At 34.9% G+C, this 12,286-nt stretch overlaps 1 protein-coding gene across 4 annotated transcripts; it reads right to left on the reverse strand.

Moving 5' to 3' along the window:
• Positions 1 to 6,882: 6,882 nt before the first annotated feature.
• On the reverse strand, positions 6,883 to 11,255 carry LOC122024237 (SNAP25 homologous protein SNAP33-like). Of its 4 annotated transcripts, none has more exons than XM_042582803.1 (6): positions 11,014 to 11,255; positions 8,488 to 8,984; positions 8,053 to 8,146; positions 7,827 to 7,951; positions 7,644 to 7,741; positions 6,883 to 7,124 (listed from the first exon to the last, which is right to left on the reverse strand). In XM_042582803.1, the coding sequence occupies exons 2-6, from the start codon at positions 8,959 to 8,961 to the stop codon at positions 7,025 to 7,027; spliced, it is 891 nt and encodes a 296-aa protein (XP_042438737.1). In that variant the 5' UTR covers positions 8,962 to 8,984; positions 11,014 to 11,255; the 3' UTR covers positions 6,883 to 7,024. The 4 variants fall into 4 exon arrangements, with proteins under 4 accessions (XP_042438737.1, XP_042438738.1, XP_042438739.1 ...); XM_042582804.1 differs by having other exon boundaries at positions 10,943 to 11,255; XM_042582805.1 differs by lacking the exon at positions 11,014 to 11,255 and adding an exon at positions 10,874 to 10,963.
• Positions 11,256 to 12,286: the final 1,031 nt, after the last annotated feature.

Genomic DNA, 12,286 nt, shown 5'->3' on the forward strand with positions numbered 1-12,286 from the left:
GACTAAACACATAGAGGTAAAACACCATTTTATAAGGGATCATGTAGCTAAAGGAGAAATTGCACTTAACCAAGTTAAGTCCAAATCAAACCTAGCTGACATTTTCACAAAACCCTTACCTGAACTCGAGTTCAGTACACTTAGAAGACACATAGGAATGTGTTGAATAGAATAGATCTTGACCTTCAAACCAATTTCTTACATTTATTTTTAAAAATTTTTGTTGGTCTTCAAAATTGCTTAATCTTAAAATTATCTTTTAAAATTCTAAGAAAAATAATGTTTTCAAAATCTCAATCTTATTAGTTTTTCAAAATTTGAACTCAGCCTAGGATCTTCCCCCTAGAAATCATGTTCCCCTAGTTTCAGCTAGAGCATCTCACAAACACACTAGGTATAACTTGTTTTTGTTTGAAAGAAACTTAGAACGGCGTGAGATGCATAGGGTATAGCCTGGACTCCATAATGCTTATTTCTGTGCATCATAGTGAGTTTGGGCGTTAAAAACTAACGTTACATTAATCAAGTTAAATGATCTAGCCCTAGTCAAATCTAATTGGATTACTAACTTAACTTGACTAACCAAGTGAAAACTGTTGCTCTCTATGTATTCAGCCAGTAGCTAAAGGTTAGACAGTTGGTTAAGGATATTAAAATTTCAAGTTGACTCATGCGTGCACCTTAGGGCTCTGATACCTCACTAAAGAAAATTGGTTAATTTGAAAATCCATTTAACTTAACTCATGCTTGGACATTAGGTTCTTAAATTATTCCTCCTCCTTTGCCTTTAATTTAAAATTCCTTATTCGTATAAATATTTTATAACTTCTATAGCCGTCTTCAAAATTAACTAAGTCAAATCAAAAGATTTTTTTAATTTTTTTTATGCTTTTAAAAATTATTCGAAAAGCTTTTCGAAATTAATGTTTTTTAAAAGGCTTTAAAAATTTTAACAAAAAATTTTTCAACAAAGCCTTTCGAAACTAGCTAAGTCATTTTTAATTGTAAAACTTAAACTTACTATTTTCAAAACTTGCCTCTCGAAAATTATTTGTTTTAATTTTTCAAAATTTAACCTCAATTTGCACAAATTTTGGCTAAGTAAAAGGAGTTGCTCAAAACTAAAGAAAATGTCAATTTAGCTATCTTTCGGTTCAAAGAAAAATCTTTTTAGCTAAATTACTAAACTTTTCTTAAAACCAACTTCGTGTTTAAAATATTTCTTCTGCTTTAATTTGCTTACTTCAAAAACAAGTTTTTACTTAGCAAATTTTACTTACAAGTTGTTTTAAAATGTTGTTTTAAAAGTGTAACTTTTTTAAAACGTAATTTATTGGTTTAAAAAACTTAGTCCTTTCATCTTGTCTTTTCCCTACAAAAGTTTTTTGATATATGACAAAGAGGAAGAGTAGGACAAATTTAAATTAAGGACAATAAAATGAGAGCTCTTATTAAGGGGGAGTCTTAGACATTTAGCTTGTTTATTGATACATTCGTTTACTTATTCCTGTTTTACTTAACTTTGAATTTAAATTGTCATAATAAAAAAGGGGGACATTGTTGGTGCGGGAAGCATCCGACGGTCGAACCAGTGTTTTGATAATGGCAAAGGATTCAAAATTAAGGTTATGTTGTGATATAACAGTTTAAATGAGCTTGCAGGAAAGTCCCAAGTGTACTTAGGCAAAAGTCCTAACTAAGGTTAGGCTGGTGGAAAACCTTAGGGGTGGTAACCCTAGGTCATACGGGGTGATAACCCTATGCGGAAAGTCTTGGTGGGTCGAGGGCTTCAGGCAAAAGTCCTAAGGTTTGGTAATCCTAGGTGGAAAGTCCTGGTGTCGCGAACCAAGTGGAAGACTGGACGGGTCGGGGAGCGGGCATCCAGCAGAAAGTCCGAAAGCATCGAGCACTGAGCAAAAATCCAGTCGATATGGAGGATCGCACTGGCAATAGGTAACTCTCCTGAGAGAAGTCGGTGAGGACGCGTTCCCCGCAGAGGGAACAGTAGGCGTCGGGTCGACCTAGGATTTCCGGTTGGAAATCCAAAGTCAGACCCGGACAGTCCAGAGACTGTCAAATGCCTTTCTTATCATATTTATGTGTGATAACCTTGTCTTGCAGGGTATATGTGTATTTTGTGGACTAACACGTTGTGGAGGGACAAAAGAGTACACTTGACCTCGGATGAACAGTGTCCGAGGCGCCTCCATGGAGCTTGGAGGCGCCTCGGGTGCAAGCCAGAAGAAGTCAGCGCAGCAGAGCTTGAGGCGCCTTGGACTAGGCTGGAAGCGCCTTGAACCAGGCATTGGAGGCGCCTTCAAGTGGATGAGGTGCGACCGGATTAGTGCTGATCCTCGCGGCTGACTCGATGGGTTGGAGGCGCCTCGGATGAGCTTTAAGGCGCCTCCAGCAGGGTATAAAAGAAGCTCTCGAGGCAGCGCTCACAACAACACATTCTAAGCCATCCTTGTGCAACAGCTGCTAACGACTTGACGCCGACGACCCGGAGATCAGAATCTTCAATTTTCTACTGTCATTGGTATAATTTAGTTGTCTCTTTTTTATTATTGTACTTCATCTTGTAAACACTTTAACGAAATTATAGTTGTTGCCCAACGAAAACGCTCAACGAGCGTGGACCTTGGAGTAGGAGTCGCCACAGGCTCTGAACCAAGTAAACGACCTATGTCTTTCTGTGTTTTTTGTTTATTTTATTCCGCTACATTATTCGAGTTTTACGATTCCGAAACGTGTGAAAGTCACGAGCGTTATTCACCCCCCTCCTCTAGCGCTTCTCGATCCAACAATTGGTTGTTATGTGTCTGGTTGAATTGTAGGTCCATTATGCTTGTTAATTGAAAAATCTCCATGCGACATAGTTTAGTTAATTGTTCATTCTCTTTTGATCACAATATGAATTAGGTTTCATTTAAATATTGTTGTTTGTTAATTGTCTCTGGTTGCCTTTCAAACACCCAATCCATCATAGAAAAAAATCTAGCCTAGAGCTAACATCCATCTTAACATTCTCGAGAGACGATTTAGGTCACTCTTATACTATGTTAGTGTAAAGGGAGATTCTGTAATGATTTGATACTGTATTATTCTGACTTTGAGTCTGTTAAGTCATAAGTTCTCTCAAGTTCTGAGATCTTATCTTTATAAGATGTATTTAGTCATGTTTTTCATACAAAAAATGCACTTATTTCGCTTAGTGGTGCTTTGGTGAGTCGAAATACTAATTATGTGTCTAGAAAAATCAACTAATCACATTGGAAACAAAGGAGGTGGTTCACAGGACTTTGAAACTCGAACGCCGAATTTGGGTCGTATTATGTGTAACTACTGTCGTAATTCAAGTCATATAAAGTTTGAGTGAAAAAATCTTCAATATAAAAATCAACAAAAACACTTGACCCATATTGCATCCACTAATAATGCCTCTGATAAATGGTCCTTATCTCTGCAGATGAATTTGTCAAATTCTCAAAATATCAAGATCACTTAAATCTTCATCTTCCAATGTCAATGATATTGCTGATTCAAGTAATCAAAATGGGTGTCTTCTTTCCTCATTCTCCAAATGGATTATTGATTTTAGTGTCATGGATCATATGACAAGTAATTCTAGTCTCCTTTTTACTTTTTAGTCCAAAGCTCACTCTCTTATTGTTATTTTAGTTGATGGGTCTTTATCCCGTATTTGTGGATCTGACACTAACAATCCTACCTCTTTGCTTTTATACGTCCTCTCTTACATTTACCTAATCTATCATTTAATTTATTCTCTGTCAGTCAACAAACTCGTAATCTTAATTGTTGCATCTCATTTTTTTCCATGATTAATGTTTATTTCAAGATTTTTTGATGAAAAAAATTATTGGTAAAGAGCATGAGTCTGGAGGCCTCTACATTCTTGACGCACCACTTCCAAATTCTTTTGCTTCCTCTAATGTCACTAGGTTGGGGCATCCATCTCTCTTTTCTCAAAAAAAAAAAATGTCCATAATATGGTAATGTGTCTTCATTAGATTGAGTCGTGTCAATTTACAAAATATCAATCTCTTGGTTCGAGTTTGAGTAAATAAACATGCTACTATTCTTTTTACATTAATTCATTACGATATTTGGGGTCCTTGTCCTATTTTGTTTAAACCTGATTTTAAGTACTTTGTTACTTTTATGTATGATTATTTTTATATAACTTGGTTATATTTAATGAAAAATCATTCTCAATTATTTTCGTGTCTTTTGTATTAAAATTCAGTTCAATGCGTCTATCCGTTCTTTGTGAAGTAATAATGTCAAGGAATATATGTCCAATTTATTACGATCATATATGGATCAAAATGACATGCTTTATAAAACTTCTTGTATTGATACTCTATCCCAAAATAGTGTAAATGAACATAAAAACAAACATCTTGAAATTACACAGGGATTTTTATTTCAAATGAATGTTCTCAAACTTTTTTGGGCTAATGCAGTTTCTACAACATGTTTTCTTATTAACCGCATATTATCCTCTGTTCTTGTGAGATCCGTTACAAAATCTTTTTTCCCAATAGGTCATCGTTTCCTGTTGACCCTAGGATATTTGGTAGCACTTATTTTGTTCGGGATGTTCATCTACATGTCACTAAATTAGATTCCAAGTCTTTGAAGTGTATCTTCTTTGGTTATTCTCATCTTTAGAAAAGTTATAGGTGTTATTGCCCCATTGTTAACAACTATCATGTTTCAATTGATGTTACCTTCATAAAAGACACTTTATTTCCCGTCCTCACCTATCCCAACTAGTCAAAGGGAGAATGATGATTTATTGGTGTATTCTATCATATCCTCCGCACCCGCCCCAAAATCAGCTCCTGTCAAGCCTCCTATTATTCAAGTCTACTCTAGGCGTCAACCTCTTGATTCATATCCTACATCTACTATTGTGTTACGCAAAGGTATATACCAATGTAGTTATCATACTTCTTTTGTTCCTTGTAACGGGTTGTCATCTTCATTTTGTTCTTGTATTGCTTCACTTGACTCTATCTCTATTCCCAAAAAAATTTGTGAGATCATATCTCATCCTAGTTGGAAAGATGTAATTATAAAGGAAATGAATGCTTTAGATGATTAGGACACTTAAGACTTGGTCGATCAACCTTCATAGAAAATGACTATTGGATGCAAATGATTATTTGTAGTTAAAGTCAATCAGGATGGGTCAGTTGCCAAATTAAAAATCTGTCTTGTCACTAAAGGTTATGATCATACCTATAGTGTGGATTATTCTAACACTTTTTCTCATGTTGCAAAGTTGACATTTGTCTGATTATTTATTTCAATGGCTGCTATTCATTATTAGTCTTTACATCAACTTGATATTAAGAATGTTTTTCTTCATGGTCATCTCCAGGAGGAGGTTATATGGAGCAACCTCCTAGTTTTGTTGCTCAGGGGGAGTTAGGGCGAGTTTATCGTCGTCAAAAATCTTTATATGGTTTGAAACAGAGTTCTCATGTTTGATTTGGAAAATTTAGTCAAGTTGTTGAAAAAATTGGTATGATGAAAAATAAGTCTGACCATTTTGTGTTTTACAAGCAGTCAGAAGTCGGTATCATTCTGTTAGTTGTGTAGGTAGATGATATTGTTATCACGGAAAATGATACTATAGGAATCTCATCTCTTAAATTTTTTATTCACACTTAATTTCACGCAAAAGACTTGGGGATGCTAAAATATTTATTGGGTGTTGATGTTACAAGGACTAAAAAAGGTATATTTCTATCCCAGCGTAAACATGTCCTGGACCTATTAACTGAGATAAGAAAATTAGGGGCAAAGCCTTGTAGTGCTCCAATATAACTCAGAACATGCACCTTACATGAGATCAGGAACTATTTGAACATCTTGAAAGATATTGAATATTGGTTGGAAAATTAAATTATCTTACCATGACTCATCCAGATATTGCATATACGAAATGAGATGAAATGCATCATTTTGATGAATGGTTTATTATATTGATGCCATAATTTAATAATTTAAGTGGTAAAGTTTCATTACACTTTTCGTAAGTTCCATATTACTAACCTAGCAATCATTTTATTCCAAAAGCAATAAATAAAATGAGTAAATTAGATAGACCAGTGGGAAAACAGACAAGTTTAGATTAGGTTGGTAGAATATAATGGACTAAATGAGCCTACAAAGTAAAAGCGAGAAGTAAAACAAGTTGATAAAATATGATGGACTAGATTTCTGATGAGAGTCGATAGATCGAATGAGTTGGTTGAACCAAACGAGTAAATCAAAACATGTGAGTTGATTGGCTATGATCTTATTGTAGCCATCATTACTGCTATGTTTACTCTAGAGTGTGGATGAGGAAAGGAAAGGAATCAACTATAGAAAGTTATCTTTGGAGGAAGAGAAAAGAAAGGGTGAAGAAATCTTTTCCTTTGCACACTTGTTTACCTTGATAGAGGAAGGTGAATACTTATGATATAATTTTGTAAATAAAAAAAGATGCATGCGTCATTTTTTTTGATACATAGTGTAATTTTGTGAGTTAAAAAGATTACATGCGTCATTTTTTTTGATATATGATGTAATTTTGTGAATGAAAAAGGGGTACATGCGTCATTTTTTTTTTCCATCCGCTGCTTTCCGTCCGATTTTGAAGTGATCGATTTTGGCTCCAAAATTATCCGCTGATGGATTGCGTTACTTTTCCTTCGGAAAATTTTAATGAAGTAAACGGCGAAAACTTTTCCACCGTAAAAACTTTTCCTTAATTTTACTTTCCACTCTCTCAAGTAAACATAGCCTACAAGGGACTTAATCCTACTTACATGTGTTGGCTAGGACTCTTTACTAGTGCACAAGTGAATCGAACTACATCATCGACAGTAAAACAGTAGATTTGTTTCACTATAACATTCAATTATCTAAGTCAGGAATCACACTACTCATGAGCATGAACTCAAAAGCGACACCGCTACACGAATCTTTCAGTAAACGATTCAATTTATTTACCCAGTAGTCGGCGCCCCCGAATGTTTGCATCTTTAACTCTCGCACGCACTATTTCCACATCATCCTGCACTGCATCCAAAGCCACATGCTGCCTGCAACACCCACAAAGAATGTTTCACTTTGTTAGCAACCGACTACTGATTGTAATATAAGATTTTAGTGCTCCTCGTAGTCGTATCATTTTGTATCCAAAGTTTAAGTAGTTTTCTGTCATATAAATTATCTTTTTCCAAACTGAAATGATATGGCATGATCATTACATAATACAGATATTCAAAATGAGAGGATAAGTCCCACATCTCCAGATGAGTTCTTAAAAATATGTTTTAGTAAGAGGTCACCACCTATGTGCCCCATTTTGTTAAACCCTCTACAATCGCTCATCTAAGTGTGAATGTGTGTTTGGGAGTGTCAGTGTTAGAATATCTGAGAAGGGCAGAGAAGGTAGATGGGTTTGAGTAACATAGCTCAAACACCAATGTATACAAAATGAGGATAGATGAGTTTGAGTAACATAACTTGAACAGAAAATGCACAACAAAACAATATATAAAAGATTAATGCCATATCGTGCAATTTCAGAAACCTCTGAAAGCAAAGGTTCAACTAACCTCTCAATCTCAGAACCCATGTCGAGAGCCATATTCTTCAAGTCTCCGAGCAAGTTGCTTAGATCATCTAGCGTATCATCTTGTTTTGCCTTCTCAACCTGTTGATGATCGATCAATAAACCTAATAGATTGTCACTATCCAATGAGATATCATACTTATGTTACTAATAGTATAACATGTACCTCCACTTTCTCAAGTGCAGATGTAGGCTCAGCAAAATGTCGAGGTTCTGACCGGGGACGAGGACCTGATAACCCCAATTTTTGTCTTTGTTCCAGATGGCTACTCCGTTTTATAAAAGAATCATCTATAATTATTTGACAGGTCAAGATTCGGATGAGTATCAAATAGATAAATAACTTGCCCTGATTTATTTTGCAGTCTACCAAAAAAATTGTTTCAAGTTACCTCTTGTTAGAAGAGGTCCTCTTATTTCACGGGTTTTCTTCGGCTTCCATGTCTTAGAAAACAAGCCCCCAAGATTTCCCAAAAGCTTTTCACCCTGAATGACCATGCACCAATTAGTCGAGGGGGATATGCATATCAGGAGATAGAAGATCAATCCTTAAAGCAATCATACACAAAAATTTAGATTGTGATTATAAGCTTGGAGTGTCCTAGTCTACTCCAAGAGCACTTTGAAGGCGCGAACAATCCTCGTAGTGCTATATCATGTCAATGTTAAAAGGAAGATAAAGTTCAAGTTGTGCTGAGAAATTTCTGCTAGGATAACTTTGCCAAAAAATCTTTATCTTAACACTCAATTTTATCGACAAACTACCAAAATCAAAACTATTCAAACAAAAAAAAAGAAATGGAGAGAAATTTGACAAAGAAGCATACCCTACTAAGATCATGGTCAATGTCAGCAGCACTTTGATGGGTCCTTGTAATTTGCTCACCTTGTTGATGCAAGGTAACAAGAGTCTTTGAAGCATCTTCTCTAATCTCTTCAGCTATTTTTAGAACCCCATTTAGTTTACTCGTAGTTTCTTCTGCCTTGTACACAGCATAATTTTCAAGTTCCTGCACTGATTGATTCTCAATACCCCCAGCATCACGAAAGTCATTCTTGTATTTGTTTCTTTCAACTGAAAATCCCATGTACGATGCCCCTCTTCCTTCATCTTTGTCATACTCAAATTGACTGCTGTTAAATTTTGTTGTGCTGACAACAGAGGCCGAGGAGTGTTTAGCAGGCACGCTGTTTACCTCAAGTTCCGAGTCAGAAACAGAATCATTAGGGGTTGATCTAGAAAGTCCTGGCTTTACATGCTGTTGTTGTTTGTTGCTCCAGGGAGTTCTTCTGTTGCTCATTTTAATGTGGAACCACTTATTAACTGAAAATCACAAAGATATCAGCAAATTACAAATTCGATAATACTTTTTATTTTTTTGAAAAAAAAAATGATAGGATGAACATAACCTCAACCAAGTTTGCTTAAAGTAGAGTCAAAGTTGCATGTCTTCTCTAGTAACCATTAGAAAATAGAACCTAGCTAACCAGACATGGAATTTCCATTCAGTGTAGTGATACAAAGAGATCAAGGTCAGATATAATGTAGTAAAACCACACTAATACATGTGAGTTCGATTACGTTACATTGAGAGAAGTCAAATTGATAAATGTAACTTAACATTAGGGAGAAAATGCCAAAGAAGAGATTTGAATAATCGATATTTCTTATGGATTAAGCAGGAGCAAAAGGAAAAAGGAGAAAGAATGTCAGAGAAGCAACAGAAACAAACAAGAAGGTAACTGAGATAAGGCAAGGGCATGAGCTAAGTCTAGAAACTGGCCCTGTCAAAATACACCTCATAAAGAAACCGAAGCACGAGCTTGAACATCCTGCCACATGAGATATTGGAATAACAGAAGTAACATTTTTCCCAAGACAATACCACAAATCAGCGAGGTAAGTAATAATGCAAAAACTTGAATTCTTATTACGATGTTATAAAATAAAAGAATATCCAATAGAAAAATTAGCCAAGTGTAAGTTCAAAGTTAGGGAGACCCGAGAATGATTCCATAAAGGAAATTAATAAATCTGAAAGAGTTCTAGGGTTGTTGATTGTGTAAAGCACAAGAAATAGGAGAAGAAGATTATTAAAGAAACCATGGAGGAAAATTCTACAGGAAGCTATATATAGGAATTAGTAGTTCTTTCTGTGAAAAACATAATCTAGAGTCTTCAAAAAAATATATAGGAAGAAGATAAGAAGAAACTGTATTTATCTACTTCATCAACTGCTTAACAATCCTCTAAAAACAAAAGGGCAAATAATCAAAACCATCTTAATTCTCAAATATGTAGATTGTCAGAGGTAGAGAAGTTATGCTCAACGAGAGAAAACACACTACAGGAAGAAGTATCATCAGATAGCTAAGCACATGTCTTTCTAATATTAACAAATAATAACATCATAATCAACTCAGATTAGCCTCAAGCGAATGGTCTTCAGGTAGGAAGAAATCATAGCTTTTCTAGTCGTTGCCTGAAAACTATCGTGATGACAATTTACAACCTGCTAAAATCTCGGTCTCAAAAGTTTTTGGGAAAATCCAGTCAAAAGATTCCTACCATGAAATCAGACTGAGAATCCAACCAAGAATTTCAATCAAAGATGGTCAGTATGAGAAGGTTGAATGAAGATAGGTAGTTACCGATGAAGTAGATATAGATTCGATCATGGAATTCCAAACACAAAAATCTGACCAAGAAGTTCTGAGAATCAAATTCTCTCTGACACACCTCGTAGGCTCATTGACGCGACCAAAACAATACAACCAATTTGTTGAATAAAGACGAATCAAAGTCAACGTCGTATGATCATATACCCAATAACTAGCAGCCTAGAGATGCCACTTGACGATAAAGCTCCGATCAGACTCAAACAGCTATCTGTGCAAAGCAATCAAATTGATCGGTATAAACGCCCCTCAACTCATGAGGTATGATGGGTAAGAGATCTCAAAATCATACTCGAGAAAATCCGGCTGTGAGTCGATCAAGATTCTTCCAGTTCGAACCAGCAGACTCATAATCCCATAATTCATATAAAAAAAGATGCAAAGCAACTATCAGCAGCAACGAACTAGGTCAAGTTAAGATTAAAAAGAAAGCGCTGAACCAATACATCAAACAGAAAAAATCATCATCCCAAGGGTTCAAGCTATCAGAACTGGATCCTAAATCAAGTCATAGGCACAGAATTCGTAGAATACCTCGAAACGCCTAAAGTTACTGATTTGACAAGAAATCACGAAACAAAAGGAAGAAGGAAAAAAAAGCACCTTTTCTGAGGATTCAGCGAAGAAGGGAGCATCAAAGTTTCAGAATAACAAGAAGATCGGAAGAAAATGACCTTTCTGGATCAAAGTTGCGCGGAATTCCAAAAGTCAACCCGTCGCGTTAAGGAAGGCAAGCTGCGCACGCTACTAAGCTACGATGGTGCCAAAGCGAGAGGCGGAATCGCCAAACAGCGCGTCAGGAGGGAGGTTTGAACTTTCAACGAATCAAAACAGCGTGCGATGTGACGATAACAGAGAAGGGCCGAGCAAGGAACCACCTTGGCGGCGCTGCGGTGGCAACAAGGCAAGCTATCAAACAGGCTTCCCGAAGAGGGGTGAAGTAAAGTCCTACTTTTACACTTACACCCTTATTGTTCATTGAATTATACTTTTAATCACAAAAAATATGGGGCAACAAGTAAAGGCCTCACCAAATAAGCTATATACTTCAAGATCTTATACTTGGACGAAGCTATAACCATACTATTTTGTTGTTGTTGTTAATTCAGATATTCATACCATCACGCCTGATTAATCTTGGGGGTGAGTTCATCAAATAAATTTGGAAGCGCAATAGATCCGTGGCCTAATATCACCAGTAATTCAAGTACTATACGGACATATGATATATCCTATAAGAAAATCAATCCCTCATTGCATGGGTTAATCCGTGGCCTCATTGCATGGACATATGATATATCCTATAAGCCTCAGATATTCATTATCACTAATATATATATATATATATATCAAAAGACCACTATATATTATGAAAATATTCTTATCTAATATTATTGTATCAGTTTTGATCAAAATTACTCCAATTAATATTTGGTCAACTATTTTGTAAACTAAGTTAGACAAATTTTGATCAAATTAAAATGATTTAAATTAATATTTGAGTAATTTTAACTAATAATAAAAATTATTTTGATTATAATTATTTGATAAATTTGAAAAAATACAATAAAAGCATTATAATAAGGGTATTTTTAAAATATAAAAAATATTTTTAATTTTTTTAAGAGAAGTTTTTTTATAATAATAAAAATAAAAAGCTTCTTTTAATTTGGTGCCATTTAAATTTATAAATATTTATGTTAATAAATATAAACCACATTGAATAATAATAATAATAATAATACATGTATTTAATTATTTATTAATGAAAGAAAGATTCAAATTCTCATTTGTAGGACAGAGTTGAATTTTTCATGACAAAAACTTATGATCATTTTAGAAATTATACGTTTTTAATTATGCCATAAAGATTGTTTTTTCCTAACGTTCATCAAAATTTCTAAAATAGTAATTATTATCATCATCATTATCATTATTATTATTCCA

The sequence above is a fragment of the Zingiber officinale genome, chromosome 9B (genome assembly GCF_018446385.1).
Source record: "Zingiber officinale cultivar Zhangliang chromosome 9B, Zo_v1.1, whole genome shotgun sequence".
Taxonomy (NCBI): Eukaryota; Viridiplantae; Streptophyta; class Magnoliopsida; order Zingiberales; family Zingiberaceae; genus Zingiber; species Zingiber officinale.

What these genes read in the sequence shown, in the direction of transcription:
- LOC122024237 (XM_042582803.1), bottom strand. Translation starts at nt 8,961, where the DNA reads ATGAGCAACAGAAGAACTCCCTGGAGCAACAAACAACAACAGCATGTA. An exon ending in TTGACCATGATCTTAGTAGG is followed by an intron (nt 8,147 to 8,487) that starts GTATGCTTCTTT and finishes ATGGTCATTCAG; the next exon opens with GGTGAAAAGCTTTTGGGAAA. An exon ending in ATGGGTTCTGAGATTGAGAG is followed by an intron (nt 7,125 to 7,643) that starts GTTAGTTGAACC and finishes TGGGTGTTGCAG; the next exon opens with GCAGCATGTGGCTTTGGATG.